Source organism: Phyllostomus discolor, chromosome 1, assembly GCF_004126475.2.
Source record: "Phyllostomus discolor isolate MPI-MPIP mPhyDis1 chromosome 1, mPhyDis1.pri.v3, whole genome shotgun sequence".
Lineage (NCBI taxonomy): Eukaryota > Metazoa > Chordata > Mammalia > Chiroptera > Phyllostomidae > Phyllostomus > Phyllostomus discolor.
In genome coordinates this window covers 195,184,940-195,201,111 of record NC_040903.2, presented here as the reverse complement: position 1 = coordinate 195,201,111, position 16,172 = coordinate 195,184,940, and the positions used below count along the sequence as shown (strand labels likewise).

Below are 16,172 nucleotides of genomic sequence, written 5' to 3'. Positions count from 1 at the left end.
ATGAAGCATACATAGTCTTACATAGTTTCCTTGGATGTCTGTGTATAGGGTGGTGTTTCACCTACCCCAGTAGGGGCACCGTGTTCTCCCAGCAGCCCAGGGCGCTCAGCCACCCACTGTGTGCACTCTGGGAGTTAGACGTGACGCCGGGCCAGGTGACCGACCAGCGTCTCTGGATGTGGATCCGCTCTGCTCTCTGAGGACCTGGGAAGTAACCCAGGCGGTGAATGATACTCAGAGCAGCCGATAACTCTGCCCCGGGGAGAGCAAACACAGTGCTCCATCCCTGCTGGGGGGCCCCAGGGGCGGTACCACTGTGCTGCCTGCTGACGTCTCTGCCGTTCGTCTCACATGTTGTTAACCATTTCCTGTGCGTGGGACGTGTAGGCGTTCCAAAGATGTGTCCAACATGGTCCCTGACCTGACGACGTGGGTCGTGTAACGTGGGAGGTGGGCAGGTGCATGCTTGTGTAAACAAGAGAACCATCCATAGAAGCGTTGTCAGCAGAGCGCCCTCCCCAAAACCTGACTGGTCATGTCCGGGAATTGGGAGAGCTTCATGGGAGAAGCCAGTCCTAAATACCAAAAAGTGTATGAGAACCAGAAGCAAAGGTGATCGATTATTGTATTCCATGCCATTTTCCCAAGGTGGAAGAAAGCTTTGAACTCACCATCGTGAGCAAGTAGGAAGCGAGGCAAAAAGGATTTTGCTGGAAGTGAAGCATAACCCTTCAGTATCCCTTCCTGCGCCGAGTCGGTGCTGTGCTGCAGTGGGACTCCCCCTCCCCGCCCTCCTGGCATGTCACAGCTGCGCACACCAGGGCCCACAAAGTGTTAGCACCTTTTGACCCCCTTTGGCCAGGTACTTTGTGTGGCTAACAAATACACGTGGGGACCCTATTCTGATTTAGTCTGCTCAGAAACTGCTCTCCATCAGAGGAATTAAATTCTGTCCCTTTGGTCTTTTTATATAGGATCAATTTCTGAATCTTTGTCTGCTTTGCTCTGCTGGATCATTTCTGAATTTTTGTATTTCTCTAAGTATTGGAGTCTCTGACTCAATGGGGCATTCTACCAATGGTCTGCTGGTGGTAAAAACTGGGAAGAATTATCATTATACTCTGCATTCTCCTTCTTCATCCTCATAAATCACAAGTGGTACCGTGGGCTGGAGAAAATCAGCTTTACTGGTTGCTTAAAGACCCTATGAAAGGGGGAAAGTCTGACATAAAAGAGAGTCCCTAAGAGGACAGAAGAGAGACAAATGGTGGGACAGGGCCTCCTGAGGGTGTCAGGGAGGCGATACACATGAGATTATTCGATTTTCATGCAGGAAGCACCTACATTGTGACTGGCATCTCCACATTTTATGTCTGGTTTATACCAATCGTGAAATTTAACTTTGGTTTACACTCGGCCCCTGAATTTAATATACCCCCCTTCTTTCTCTTCACTTTTTGATTCATTTCCACGACAGCCTGTTAGTGAGGAAACCCTGAGTTTATTTGCATCGTAGATGTGCCTGGGCTTGCTTAAGAGAGTTCTAAAGATGGTTCAGATGGCAGTTGAGAGAGAAGGAAGAAAGGGACTTCCTTCTGGGTTTGGGCAATGAAGATTTTATAGGCAGAGTAAAATTTTTGCCAAGGTACTGATTTTTGGAGATTTGCAAAACCATTCTGTATGACGCGCAGATGCCTCTGAGACACAGAGACCGGTGGAGGAAAGCCGACACTCAGCAGGCCACAGGGCGTGGCCAGCTCCTCTCTGCCCCCAAACAGCCCGCACTCCTTGCAGAGATTTGTCTGCCTCCCTGAAGATGAAAACCAATGACTTGGAAACTGATTAAATCATTCAAATAGCAACTGATAAATGGATTAACCCACTATAATGTAATTCTGCAAGCTTTTGTCTTCTGCCTTTCCCAGGTAAGTTTTTCTATTCCTGGAGGCAAAGCAGAGGATGGAGGAAGCGCAGGCCGGAGGGAATCATATTAAAGTGGGTGAATCCGTTTATCACTTACTGCCTGGATGGTGTTTCTGCTCACATATCTGCTTCCTTTTACAGATTTGTACCCTACGGGACCCTGATTAATGTTAGCCAGTGAATAATGAAAGATAGCGGACATTGGGTATAGCAAGGAGGAAGATGCCCCCGTGGTTTAGGCTGATCCCGTAAATGGAGGGACTTTTCTTCCTAGTCACAAACGGGGAGTGTTGATGTGACAGAAATGTCCACAATAGGGATAGAAAAACAGGAAAATGGAGGTGTTTCTCGCCAGCCAAGAACCTGTCCAAGGCCTTGCACCCAGGCAGTAGAAACTGAGAATGATTTCAGTGCTCAAGGATATGTGCTGTTCTCACAAGGTTCTGGTTTTCATATCATGTCCCCAGATTTTTCTTCGCTTTTGAATAGGATTTTCATCGTCGGGGGATTATGAGGGCCTTAAGCCTCAAGGCATGCTCACTAACTCACTGTTCAGCCCATCCCTGGCACGAGGCTCAGCTAAGTATCCAGTCTGACTCTAGGCACCTGGGCTCTGCTGGTTAAACTAGTCCTGGGTACTTTCCCTGACCAGCGAGTCTGGACTTGGGGACATACAGCTGAAGAAGAGTGAACACCTGTGTACCTGCCAAGATGTTCTTCAGAGTCCCCAACAGCATCTTCAGTGGCCTTTCTAGAAGTGACCACCCATCAATGAATGCTGCTTTGATTCCTACTCAGGGACAGTAGGAGTGTCTCCTAAATGCGAGCATGTTTCCCAAGGGCCAGGCCTAGGCATTGACCATTCTCGCTCCCTCCAGCCACACTGCTCTTTATGACTGCCCTCTGCTATCTGGGGCCTTGGCCCTAGGAGCTGGTTGCTCGGGGGTGAGAGATGCTCACTTGCCCAGTAGGCCTTCTGGGTGCTGCGCTCTTCAAGCGATGCGGTCAGAGGAGCAGGCTGGTTTCTGTGAAAACAAAGAGCTGGCAAATCTTGCAAACAGTCAGACTAAACTTGGGGTGGCTTGGAAAATAATGGTTCTGTTAAACTGAGGAGGGTCACAAAGAAAACACCCCAGGTTGACAATTTGGTTGTAACAAAAGCTCAGATTCTACACTTCCCATTCTTTCTGGAACAGATTTTGCCACACTGTGGGAGAAGAGGGGCCGGTAGAAATTTATCTCATCCTAAAATTGGATTTTTAAAAAAATGTTTCTACAGCCCAGAAAGGACCGGATGGGACAGTCATTCCTAACAACTACTGTGACTTCTGCTTGGGGGGCTCTAACATGAACAAGAAGAGTGGGCGGCCCGAGGAGCTGGTGTCCTGTGCAGACTGTGGACGCTCTGGTGAGTGTGGCCCCTTCTTGCATCTGTGCCCGTAGATCAGGGGCGGTTCCACCTGCGTGCCTCTGCCCTCTTCTGCGGGGGCTGCGGGGTGGAGTGGGGAAGTTGGTGGTGGAGAGGAGTTCTCAGGTCATCTGGTATTTTTCTTCTTTGGGTCTGAAGAAACAAAATTATGCCTTGGGATCCAGGGAAAAAGGGAAAGGAGAAAATCTGGACTTGGTGTTTGGCTTTTTCATGAAGTGGGTATTTCTTTGTGTGTGTTGTTGTGGGCGACCGTGAGCTAGTGTGGAAACACCTGGGGATCCGGGCAGTGTTCCTCCTTGTGTCGGGTGATGTGCATGCACCAAAAGACGTGTCTGTTCTGTGCAACTGCCTGGGCCACAGTGGGAGAACACAGAAACATAAATGCTGGGAGAGCAGCCACAACTTGCACTGTGGGAGTCAGCGGCCCCTGAGCTCCTCGGTAGTGGCGTAAATACCACGTCCCTTGGCCGCCATCCTGCTCTCTCAGTGGAACAAAAGAGAGACCCTGGTAGGGCAAGAGGGCAAGTGTTCTTATGGCAAGTCTGAAGTTGATGTGGCATGTTTTGAAATTTTCATCTTTAAGACTAAATTTTCATCTTTGAAGACTAAAATAAAAAAAGACTTTGATTTTCTTCCTTCATTCGTAAAGTGAGTTCAGGTTTTCAAGTTTTATTCAAGCTATTGGTTGTTCTTCAGTTCTAACCAAACCGTTACTTTTGGCTGGTTGTGGTTGGTTGGGATTTTTTTTATGTCATAACTAGGCCAAAGAAGAGGTTTCACGCTCACGTTTGGTTTCGTCAACTACTGACGCCGTAGGTGGAACACAGTTCAGTAGGGCAGGCGGTTCCAGCAGCGAGGGGTCGTTGCCCCTTCCCACTCTCTCCCCGGTCTCCTCTGCTCTGAGTCCCGAGGACAGCACTGAGACGGCCTCACCTGGCTTTCCTGTAGCAGCTCAGTTCTTCCTTGGCTTTGTCCACGAACCTTAGGCCCCCCCGCCTTTTTTAATTTGTCTTTTGTGTTGTTTGGGGTTCAAGACTGACTTGAGTAGCAAATCAGTGATTGACAAAGGGCTGGTGTCCACTGCACACAACTCTCAGCACCTGACGCGTAAGGGCCCTGGCGGGCGGCCGTCCGTGCAGCGCTGTCAGTTCACTTACCTCGCAGACGTGATACCGCAGGTTGTCCCGGTTCCAGCCTAGAAAAGAGGGCCCATGGGATAGTGGGCTCTGGGGCTTAGACAGTTAAAATGAAATTCAGCGTTTTTAGAAAGTGAGCGGCCCCTCAGAGGCGGAGTGGCACGCCTGCTGTGGGGTGCGTGTGAGAGGGCGGCTTCAGCACGCTCGGTGCAGGCGGCTGTGATGTCCCCCTTCCTTCCCTGCAGGGATGAGGTGCTTGAGTCCGATCCGTGGGGGCCCCGAAGGGGGCAGTGGGTTTTTTCTATCTGAAGCCTCTCTCTTCACAGCCTTTACTCAGCTTTTGCTTCCCAGGATCCGTGTGCTCTGTGACACAGGGGCCACTCGGGTGTATAATTTAGTTAAGATCTGACTCTGATTTTCCTGACATAGTTGACACTTTGGGAATAAACAGGTGGCATTGCCCATGGGGTGAGCTTGGTAAGCAGGGTTACAGATACTTGTCTAGGGCCTCCCTGGGGTCCTTCTCAGGAAGAGAGTGGAGCTTGGAAGAGCTGTCTTCCAGTCCATCTCAATTCCGCCGCTTCCTGGGGCAAAGCGGGGTTCCTGATACTGGCACCAGGTGTGGCACGTCATGACCTCCCGGCACTGGGAGCACTCCTGGGTCCACTGAGAACGTGGGAGTTTAAACCTGAGTGATTTCAGGATAGAAACCCTATTTTTCACTTTGTGCTCTGAGTTAGACTTGACAACTGTGGACTTCCTGGGGTAATAAAGACCTGGGTGCATGTGAGTGTGTGTGCACGCACGTGTGCCCGAGTGCAGATCACAGTAACACAGTCCAGTGGTTAAAGCAAACTAGGGGCTCTTAATAGCTACCATGTCAGCTTTCACCTGCTGTGTACTTTCAGTGCAGATGAGCTCCACGGTGTAAGGGCGGACTTGAAAGGGTACCGAAAGAATGGGATTAGAGGCAGGTAAAAAAAAAAGAATAAAACTGAGGGAGGCTTAACCACCTTGAACGGGCTGACAGTAATACCTTTGTAGAGCTGACTGTCAAAGTGAAGGACAAACATTGTGCACAGAAACGCCAATGGGAAACACCAAAAAAATACCAACCAGACTTAAAAGCCACCAAGTAAACTCATTGTCTGGGGGGGTGGAGTGAATATGTGTGTGTGTGCGTGTGTGTGCGTGTATCCGGAAGAGAAGAAAGACATGTCGCGGTGAGTCTTCCACTGTCAGAGCTGTGGACGGATATATCGTGGTGGACATGATGCCTCTTTCCCCTGTAGTTGTTGGCTTTGTCCTTGTACCCCAAATCCCTGTCACCAGGTGACACACCCGTTAATCTCTTTTGGTGTGAAATGGTTTATGATCTTGCTGTGAAGAATAACATTGTGATAATATAATAAGAATATTAATAATGCTGTCTATTGCTTAACCCATGTGCTGATATATTCATCATACATGTCAGCTCATTTGGGAGGAGAAGGCAGTAAGGAGAAGGAGGCAGCGGCCGCAGCACGCACCACGGAGGACTTATTCGGTTCCACGTCAGAAAGTGACACCTCAACTTTCCACGGCTTTGATGAGGACGATTTGGAAGAGCCTCACTCCTGCCAAGGACGCCGCAGTGGCCGGGGTTCGCCCACAGCAGATAAAAAGGGCAGTTGCTAAACCCACGAATAGACTCGCTGGGCAATTAGCCATCACCCTCTGACTTTGGTCATTGTTCTGGTTCTGATATATTTTTTTAAAATGAAAGACAACTTTAGGTTTTCTCTTCATCCTTGCTTTTTCCTCTTACCTTCCACGCACCCCTTACCCCTTTCCCTTTGTTTTGAGTATGTACAGCAGAAGCACAAACTACTGAAACACAACAGGACAGAAGAGCCCAGTAGTCCCTCAGAAAGATGCATTGTGATGTGCTATTTATTTTCCAGAGAAGTGGGAGGTTAGGCGAAATATCTCTTTTGGGGGTGGGGGGAGGGGATCTTTTTGACAGGAACAGAATTGATTTCCTCAGTTTTCATATTTATTGGCAAAATGAAGAGAGGAGGAACATTGGGGTTTGGAAACAAAGAACCAATTACATTAAATAAATTATTATTTATATATTCTAACTACTAGAAACTGACTTTTTTTTTGAGAGAGGGAATGAAGGGAAATCAAAGAACCTGAAGTAATATCTGTTTAGAAGAAAGCCACCAGGGGGAGGATTGGTTCAGGGAGACCCTGTCGGGGGGGTTTCCCCGACGGGAGGTGATCGCACTTTTGGCACCCCACGGCGTTTGTGGCTCCCCACGGCAGACCCCTCCCCGTGTCTCCTCCCTGGCCTTTCCATCCTCCTCCCTGCTTGCGAGGAGACGGCAGCAGTTTCCGAGAAGTCCCAGCTGCCGTGCGCGGCCTCCCTCCAGCGCCGGGGGCCCCGTGAGGTGCCTCCTGGGCTCCTTTTCCTCAGCGTAGCCACTGTCCGGTGGGTGCTGGTTTTCCTCACTTTCCTCCTGGTGAAGAGCAACTTCCAGAGGCAGGAGTGGAACGTAAGCAGAAAGTCATGGACTCAGCAGTGAGAAAACCACCTGAGGCTGCACTTGTGGAAGAAAGAATGATGCTTGAAGTGTGTTTCCCTCCCCCCCTTGCCCCTGTTTACAAACATATAAATTCCCGCTGGATGATGGAGCCTCCCGTATTTCTTCTATTTTTTATAGTGCCCTCCAGGCACTTTGTTTTATGTTTCCAGTAGCATCTCCTGAAATAAACCAAAGCCACACTTGATCAAGGCCCCTGGGGCAATGGAGAAGACCGTCCACCTTGTTGGCAGACCCAGGAATGAACCTCTCTGCAGTCCTGGTCAAAAGGTACGTCTCGGCTGACCTGTGTTACCAGGAGGGCAAACCGTCATAATTGTTTATTTTCCCCTTTCCTTCCTTTTCCCCCCTACCTTGTGTTTTTGTTTTTCTGGGGTTGGGTCCCTTGGTAGTGTGGGCGTGGCTACTGAAGAGTCTTCCACTCGCCTTCTGCTGTCTGTGCGCATGCACCCCGACTCGGGCCAGGGCCCAGTGTGAGAGGACTGAAGCTTGCTTGGGCTCTGTGGAGAATGGGGGGTTTCTGGCTTCTGGCTCAAGCATAAGAGAAAGTGGCTGGGGTAGTGCTTGACTAACTGCCTTCACTGGCTAAACGTGGAGGAGGGGGACATCCAGGGAACTGACTTTGGAGTTGGCTGCCGAACTTGGGTAGGAACGAGGGGACATGGCCATAGGGAGACTGCATGTTTAGGCTGATGTTCCTTGCTCCAGGCACCAATTTAACAGCTAAAGGAATGCATCCAAATGAAAGCAAATCTCTGGTTAAGCACAATACCCAACTGAACTGACGTGAAGATGCTGAACTCCCACCGAGTGTGGTCAGGTTCTGTGGTCTCCCTGAGAGCACGGGTCCAGAGACCTGGGCACTGCCATCTGGCTTGGGTTGGCAGATGAGAGAGGCCACCCAGGCAACAGGCTACTTTTAAGTGTCTGGGAAGATCTGCTTTGACAGTCTAGCCTTTGCAGGTCCTCATGAATTAGACCTCTCCTTCAGATAACCAACCAACCAGACGAAAGCATGGACCAAGCAAAGAACCCCACACGTGGGCCCTTTGTGCTTCTCCGGTAGCCGGAGACAGAAAGGGCTTCCACTTGTCTCCTGCTTCAAATGTGTAAGTGCCCGCCTGGGCGTTTGTTCTCAGTTGTGAGAGAATGAAAGGGACCACCTCACCCACCTTTGGGATGTTCTTCCTCATCGGTACGTGGCCCTGTTCCTAGGACACGGCACAAACCGCCAACAGTTAAGACTCCTGCGTGCACACGTGTTTGAAAAGCCAGTGTAGTTGGTTCTCCTTGGTTTCTGCTGAGGGGATGCAGCCTGCCTTTGCTGTCACTGTTCACCTCTGGACTTTGTTCTGTTACTGTGACTCAGGTATTGGCGTCACGGCATTATGGCTTCCTCTCACTGGTGAGGTGGGAGCTTCCGTGTGAATAAAACATGTCTGACCAATCGGTACTATCATTTGAAGTCTGTCCAGTTGTTTATAGTCCTGAAATTCTCAATGACAGTCTACTTTTAAATTTGAAAACAATTTTAAAACTACATAATTAAAAATTATGAAAACCCACTTAATTTCGGTCTCGCTTGGAGTTCTAAAGGGGAACAGAGCATAAAGAATTGTTTCAACAAGGGAAACTCCCATGGGAAGATTTATGTGAGGATGGCTCGTGCTTCTCTGTTTAATTTTTACTAGTAAACTTGATCTTCCTTTTCCCCTGTCTGTGATTAGATGTCCTCATCTTCCTCAGTTGGTGTCGCCAGTGTGAGCATAGTAATATATCTTAACATTGCCCAAGCACCTTGTCTCACCTTGCTCGTAGTATATAGACTCAGAGTTTGCATCCTAAAAAAAAAAAAAGAACTGGAAGGGACTTTTCAAGATGATCCAGTTCAGATCTTTCATTTTCCAGTTGAGAAAGAGCAACTCAGAGAGGTTAAGTGAGGGACGTTTGAGAGAGCAGAGTGGACATTGCTTTGCAGGCAGATGTCTTAAGGTGAAAGAAGGAAACTCAGAGGAGGCATAGCAGGAAGAGGCTGGCTGTCTGAGTTTCCAGCCAGCTTGCCGGTTGATGTTCTGTCTTTATCCTTCTTTTTCTATGTAACAATGGCCAACATTTATGTGCCAGACATTGTTCTGAGTCCTCCCCTGGGATGGTTTATTTAATCCTCGTGACTGTGCTGTGAGGTAGGTGTTTATAGTATCCCCAGCTTACACATGAGGAAAACGAGTCTTAGTAATAAGGTTAAGAAATATACTTAAGGCTTCACAGCTAACAGGGAGTCAGGTTTTGACCCCTAGCACCCTGACTCCAGGACCCCCTGTGCACCCTTCACTTCCACTGTTGTTCTGTGCTGCCCTTGAATATTCCTATGTATGGGACATAGGAATATTGTATTCCTGTATGTGTAATACGCATGGGAATACAAAACATTTATTTATGGTTTAGCTGTTCATTATAAAAGAGAGACATGGAAGTTTTTATATGATGAAAGATTTTGGAACTTCTTTGGATATCATTTTATAGTGATTTGTTAATAGTTTACACACAAGAATGTCACCATCTCTAAATAAGAAATTATCCTGGTCATCTAGAACTACTTTGGTGCCTCCATATTCTAGAAGAACTTTATCTCCAACTTTTGCAGTAATTGGTTGAGGCTCTTCCTGCTTTCCTTTAGAGCCCTGTCCAGTAGCTACTGCTATTGCATGCAGTACGTGAGGTTTTTCGGGAAGCACGATGCCTCTGTTGGCTACTGTTATGGCTGCACTTTCAACTAATACTTGGTCAGAGGGGGAAGATGTATGTGTATATATCTCCCTTGATTTTCTCAGGTCCAGTTGAGGAAAGAGGTGTTTGTAATGAATATACAAGTAGCTTTAGGTGGTAATGTTATTAAAGGATTAGCAGAGTAAGCAATTAGATCCTCAAAAGGAAAATTCCAATTAAAATTCTATACAGAATATTATAGAAAGTTTGACTTCTAAACTATCATTCCTAGACATTCCATCCTGATGCCCATTAGGAGCAAAAGTCTCCTTTTGTTTTACCTCTGGAATTGCAGCAGCTGTGTGAGCAGTCGACACATCTGTTGTTGCTTTTGTTAAATAAGTACCACTACTCAAAACTTAACATAAATTAGAGTCTTGGAGATGAAAATGATTCAACTAGTTTCCCTTGTCCTCAGCTCAGTAAAGCACCCACCCAAAATGCACAGTTCTGTAGAAATGCCATCTGATTTTCTGAATCCTAGCCCAAAGATAGGACAATCGAAGATACAGGACTTTCTAAATTTGTTACAACATTCACATCCCCTGGGGGAATTGTTGATGAAAAGGTGATTATGGTTGTTGTCTGTCTGATGTTTTTTCCTACTTAGAGCAATCTAATGCTTTATTTCTGTTATTGATACCGTGTAGAGAGTGGTCCCTCTAATCACTGTAACACTGGGATTGAGAAATAAGCATTTCATTTTCTAAAGGCTCTTTAAAGTCAGTAAAGCAATTTGCTACTGGTATTTTAGAGAGAAGGATTTAATAAAACTATGACGTTCACATCAATAGTATCCCTATTTAAGTCTTCCTGCTTACTTTGCATCTCTCCGTGCACCTAATGGGCTGCAGCCTGATACTGCCTCTGTATAGCACTTGAGGGAACACGAGGTCATTACGCGAGGAGAGAAGTAAGGGCTGCTCGGTGGTTCTCACTTCATGGTGGAGTGAAATTAATTAATATTATCCCAATATGCCTCCTGTTACATCTGATGAATATGATCTTGAACTTGTACTTAAAGTTTGAGTGGGCTCATGCGTTAGGCATTTTTTCATAGGGGATTTTCTTTACCTTTGCAAGTGATGTTACTTGTGTAATTCCTGAGTGAGGCATTTTTGATCTAGCGAGTAGAAACCTCTAGAGGAAAAATTAAAAATTCTGGGTTTGGTCTCCATCCCTGTGTGATTTTGCCATGCATCCCTGTCTCAGTTTCTCTATGTCTGGCACATGGACGTTTCTTACCCTACCCAAGTACATAACCAGCATTCTTTTGTGGGGATTCTTCAAGCAACCTTGTGAATAGAATATATGTTCTTTGTTCTCATTTTACTGATGAGGAAACAGAGTCGATTGGGTTGGGTGACTGGTCTGAAGTTCCAGGGTAGGTGGCGTCTGGGTCTTCCAATACTCTATTCTCAGTCTATACTGACTTACTTCTCCATCGATCACATTTCAAAAATTTCTTGAGTAAAATCAGTAAAGGTCTTTGAGATCTTTCATTCAAGACTTCATTGGATTGAGAGGAGGTATTTAATGCTGTAACAACAAAACAAATCTAAGCCCAACCTCTCATCACATTAGAATCCTGCTAAGGAATAGCAGTGTCCAAGTCTTCATGCTTCTGAAGAACTAAGGCTGAGCTTTCCCGATGACCCTTGTTGCCGTGGTGATACTGGAGTGACAGTGCAGGCGGGAGTAGGGAGGCGGCCGGGAGTGTGGATACTTCGGGCCCTGCTTCGGCCACACACCTAAGTGCTCCGACACCTAAACACTGACATGAAACCGTTGTGCCGAAGAAAAGTGATTTCTGACCATTTACCCCATTAACAGTACAGGAAAAGTCATTCTGCTGGACTGATCTACAGAATAGCGGAGAATGATGGGAGATCCCTGTCAGAACTTAATTATTAGCTAAAAAGTATTAGCAAGTAGGTTTTCAAAGTATCTCAGTACTGGTCCTCGACCAATGACTAAGACTTAACATTTAAAAAAAATTTTGAAGTAATTTCTACAAAAAACTTTCACACATAGTACAAAGAATTTCCATAGACTCTTCACCTGGATTCTTCAAACAGCCCTAGTACGTGACCACGCCCAGGAAGCCCGCACCGCTGCCATGCTCCAGCCCGCAGGCCTCTCCCGGTTCTGCCAGCTTTCTCACTGGGTTCTTTTTCTGGTCCAGGGTCCAACCCAGCTTCGCCTGGAATCTTTGCATCACTTTGATACTTTTGAAGAGTACTGGCTAGCGATTTCATAGAAGGTCCTTCATTTTAGGTTTGTGTGCTGTCTCCTGACGATTAAAATCAGTTACGCAATTTTGGTAAGAATACTACAGGATGATACCGCCGCCTTCTCCGTGCATCGCATCAGGGTGCGCAGGACTGACTTCATCCCATTGCTGCGGCTCAGACGTTTGGTCTTTCAGCTTAGGTTCAGGCTGGTGTGTTTATAGACCTTGGATGATAATACTCGAGTTCATATGTGCCTTGTTTATTTGGCCTCTAGGAACTGGGCAACAGCAGTCTGTATACGACTGACTGCTCAGCCCTATGAAGGATAGGACGAAATTAAGCTTGGGCCCAATGGATTAATTGTCCAACATAATGATTTCCAACCTAGTTGGGAAGGCTAGATATTCACAAGCAGTTAAAGTGTGTAAGAGCGTCATGGGATGATGATGTGATTGCTTTTGCCGTGGATCCAAGTAGTCAGGGAGATGCTCTTAGAGGAAGCCATCAGCACGGACGTCTGGATTGACTACTGCTATTTAGTCTGTAGGCAGGAATGTCTCTTAGAGAGAGTGGAGGTAGAACGAACAAAAGGCAAAGCTGGGAATTACAACCTGAATGGTGTGAAATGGCAAAAATCACAATGTGAGAAGATGCTTGAGGGTTGTTCTGTAGCGCTTTGTTTATGCCACTAGTATAGTACTTACGGCAGCGTATTAAGATTATATTCTTCCTCATGATACAGAGGCTGTGTGTTCCTTGAGGGCAAAGATGATGTCATTCATGTCCCTCAGACAGTGCCCAACAGCAATGCGCCGTAATTATTTATGGAAATAAACAGAGGAGTGAGCAGTGTTTCTGAGCTAATTGGTAGAAGGATTTAGCTCAGTAAGTACTGCCGATGGCAAGGTTGGGGAGGTCATACATCCCTGGGCGTGGCATCCAGTGGTCAGGTCAGGGGTAGATGAGGCCCAGGGGGCAGTGAAGTGTGTTGAGTAGGGAAGGAGGGTGTGAAGACGGGTGAGGGCCACGTTGAAGATGTATGGAGGGGTGGGAAGTCAGCCGCCTTGAGAGGGACTGAGCAGAAGACCAAGAAGGTGGCAGGGCACTTCTAGGGGCCTGCCGTTGGCTCCACCAGGAGCCATGAAAGAGAAAATGGATGTTAGGGGCACAGAGGTGGGAACCACGCACGCGTGCACATGCTGGGGGGTCAGAGGTGGAAATCTGAGGAAATTGCAAGGCCATGGTGTATGGTTGTTAGGCAGACTCACTAAAATGATGACAGGTGACCTCTGACCAGTGGGCTTAGGGGCACTGGGAGAGGGTTAGAAAGACTCCTGGCAGGGGTACAATTCTGACTGGATGTCCAACAGGGGAACACTCAACAGGGGAACACGCGGCAGGTACTCTGGAAGGTCTGGAGAAAGGCCCAACTGGTTTTATCACTGGAGTGAGTGGGCTGGAGGCAGGTAGGAGAGCAAAGACGTGAACACTAAGGAAGAGGACAGGAGCCAGGGAAGGGAGACCAAGCAAGCAGATCTGTGAAGTGAGACGACAGGGGGGTGGGATGGGATTGGGTGGCGGGGTGGGGGGGAGAAACACGGACAGATGTGAGGGAAGGCCTAGGTGGTGGGTGGAACCAGGCCCTTCTCAGCTGCCCTTTGACAATGTAAGTAGACAGAGTCTCGGCATTGGAAGTCCATCTGTCCCAGTCCTGCATGTCTGAGCAGTGAGTAGCGACACCTTGGGTACTAGAAGGACAGGTGGTGGGTGATGGTGAGTTTCAGCTTGGAAGAGGCTGAGCTGCTCATTTGATTTTGAACTTTGTTCCCTTTCCCCTTGGCTGTTTTCCAGTCAAGCCCCTCCTTCCCTTCCTCTCTCCCTTGCCACTGCTCTCAGTTCCGGATGGGCGCTGTTAGGGGCACCCACCTCTGCCCTTCGGAACTTCTGGGGTGAAATGTGATAGTACTTGTTTTATTGCTTGCTTACTCTTTTGTGCCGACTGCTCCATTCCAACGACTGAAATAACTTAGATTTCATTTCAGAAGCAAAATCCATGCCTGATTGGTCCCCAATCAGACTAAAGGACCCACCCGGTTTGAACTGCCACCAGATTCCAAGCCTGTCACTTAACATTACTGAGCTAGTTGAGGACTGGAATGGACCTCTTGGCTCGGTTGTCTCTCCGAGCAATGCAGACTCCCTGGACTCACTTGGAACACTGTTTTGGGTGAGGGTGTGTGCAGGAAGCAGTGTCCTTTCGGCCTTGGACCGAACGGGGCACCAGTTGGGGTTTTCTGTGACTGCAGCTGGCCCACTCCCGTAGCACTCCTCATTTCTACTTAGGTGACAGGAAGGTGGATTGCATCGTAATGGTCCTCCTGGGGTATTTTAACAGTGAAAAGATTTAGTTTGTTTGGTTTCCAAGTGGAGGGGAAAAGGAAAAGATTTGCCAACCCCCAGTTCTGCCTCCTGCACCACCTAGGAGTTAAAAACCCAGGCGTGCCCTCTCTGTCTCTTGTGTCATTCGGCGCCCAGGAGCAGCTGCCGGCCCTGTTCCTGGCTGGTTCCGTGCTGCCGATGTTCAAGGCACGGGAGACACAGGTCTGGTGTTCATCCTCACTGTGGTTGTTTTCTTTCTTTTGTTTTCTTTTTAGTTCATTTCATTTCCACCACCCCCTTAATTTTACTCTTTCCCTTTTAGGTAGTTGTCCTGTGCTGTTGTTTTTTATCTTTCGTTGCCTTTCCCTCTGCAGTCAACTCCCTGACCCGGGGACTCCGCATCCTTCAATCAAGCCATTTCCGAAGAAGGCGAAAAGAAGGCACGATGATTTGCACCTCCTCCTCCTCCTCTTCTTCTTCCTCTTTCCTTGCCCAGCCCCCTCCTGCACCTGTTTCAGCCAACAGAGGAGCTTGGATTGTGGGAAAGCCTCCTCAGCACAGCTCAGCTCAGCTCAGGAAAGTCGGGAATGGCCTAAGTTTGTGCAACATGAAGATCTTTTTTCCTTTTTAAAATTCTCCGTTACATTTTCTTTAAATGTCTGTGAGGAAGTGCCAGCTCAGAATGGAATTGCTCTACAACAGAAGTAACCGAAAACGATCTGATGGGGAAAAAAAGAGTTAACTATTTTATTTATTTCACTGTTTAAGAGAAAAATGCGCTGATGTGGCACAGTATTTTTATTTAAAGTAACTTCTTCTTGAAAAATGAAAAGAAACTTTGTGAAGACATGAAGTCAAAAGAGTACTTAATGTAAAATAAATCCGCATATTAACTCTAAGGAAAAATACCCCGCATTCATATTAAGAAAATAAAGCTCAACTCTGCTTTCTCAGGCTCTGTGAAAAGCCATTCATATATGTGCTTTAGGTATTTTTGTTTCTGCAAGTTGGATGTGGTAAGTGAGGAGTGGTCAGTTTTCTTTTTTCCTTCTTCAAAAGTCTATGGAAAGTGTTGGTGATGTTCAATGATTGTGTTAAGCCTTGACTGAAATAAATTAGCCACCAAGGCTATCAGCAGTCTCTACCCCACCCCGCCAAAACCCTCTTCTCCCCACCCCAGGCAAGCCACGTTTATCTGAACGTCAAGAAGCAGCCTGCCTCCTGGTTATCGTGTCTGACAAGGCCTAGTTCTGAAAGGAATTCCATCTAGTGATTAAATACATCTCTGCGAGTTCAACAGATCTGAACACAGACACCTTTGTTTAAAATAATGCAGTGTCCTGGCTGGTGTGGCTCAGTGGTTTGAGCGCCGGCCTTCGAACTTAAAGGTCACTGGTTCAATTCCCAGTCAGGGCACATGCCCACGTCACCCGCCAGACCCCCAGTTGGGGGTGTGTGAGAGGCAACCAATTGACGTATCTCTTGCACATCGATGTTTTTCTCTCTTTCTCCCTCCCTTTCCCTCTCTTTAAAAATAAAATAAAATAAAGTAATTCACTGAAGGAAGAGAGGGGGAAAAAGACAACAAAGTAAGTATCAGCTGAGATGATACTAATTTGGTCACCTAACAACTCCTAGAGGAAACTTGGAAAGGGAATCTTCTGCTAAACTGGCTTCAGAGACCTGCGACCTGAGTGTTCCCAAAGGCAAGGAAGGC

The 16,172-nt window shown here is 47.4% G+C and overlaps 1 protein-coding gene across 1 annotated transcript in view; it reads left to right on the top strand.

The window, feature by feature from the left end:
- The window catches only part of DPF3 (double PHD fingers 3), a 193,550-nt gene extending 177,966 nt beyond the window's left edge, over positions 1-15,584 (top strand). The window contains exons 8-10 of the mRNA XM_028506546.2: positions 3,203-3,331; positions 5,963-7,346; positions 14,830-15,584. Coding sequence (XP_028362347.1) covers positions 3,203-3,331; positions 5,963-6,165 — 332 coding nt within the window. The 3' untranslated portion in view covers positions 6,166-7,346; positions 14,830-15,584. The remainder of the gene's footprint in view (positions 1-3,202; positions 3,332-5,962; positions 7,347-14,829) is intronic.
- Positions 15,585-16,172: the final 588 nt, after the last annotated feature.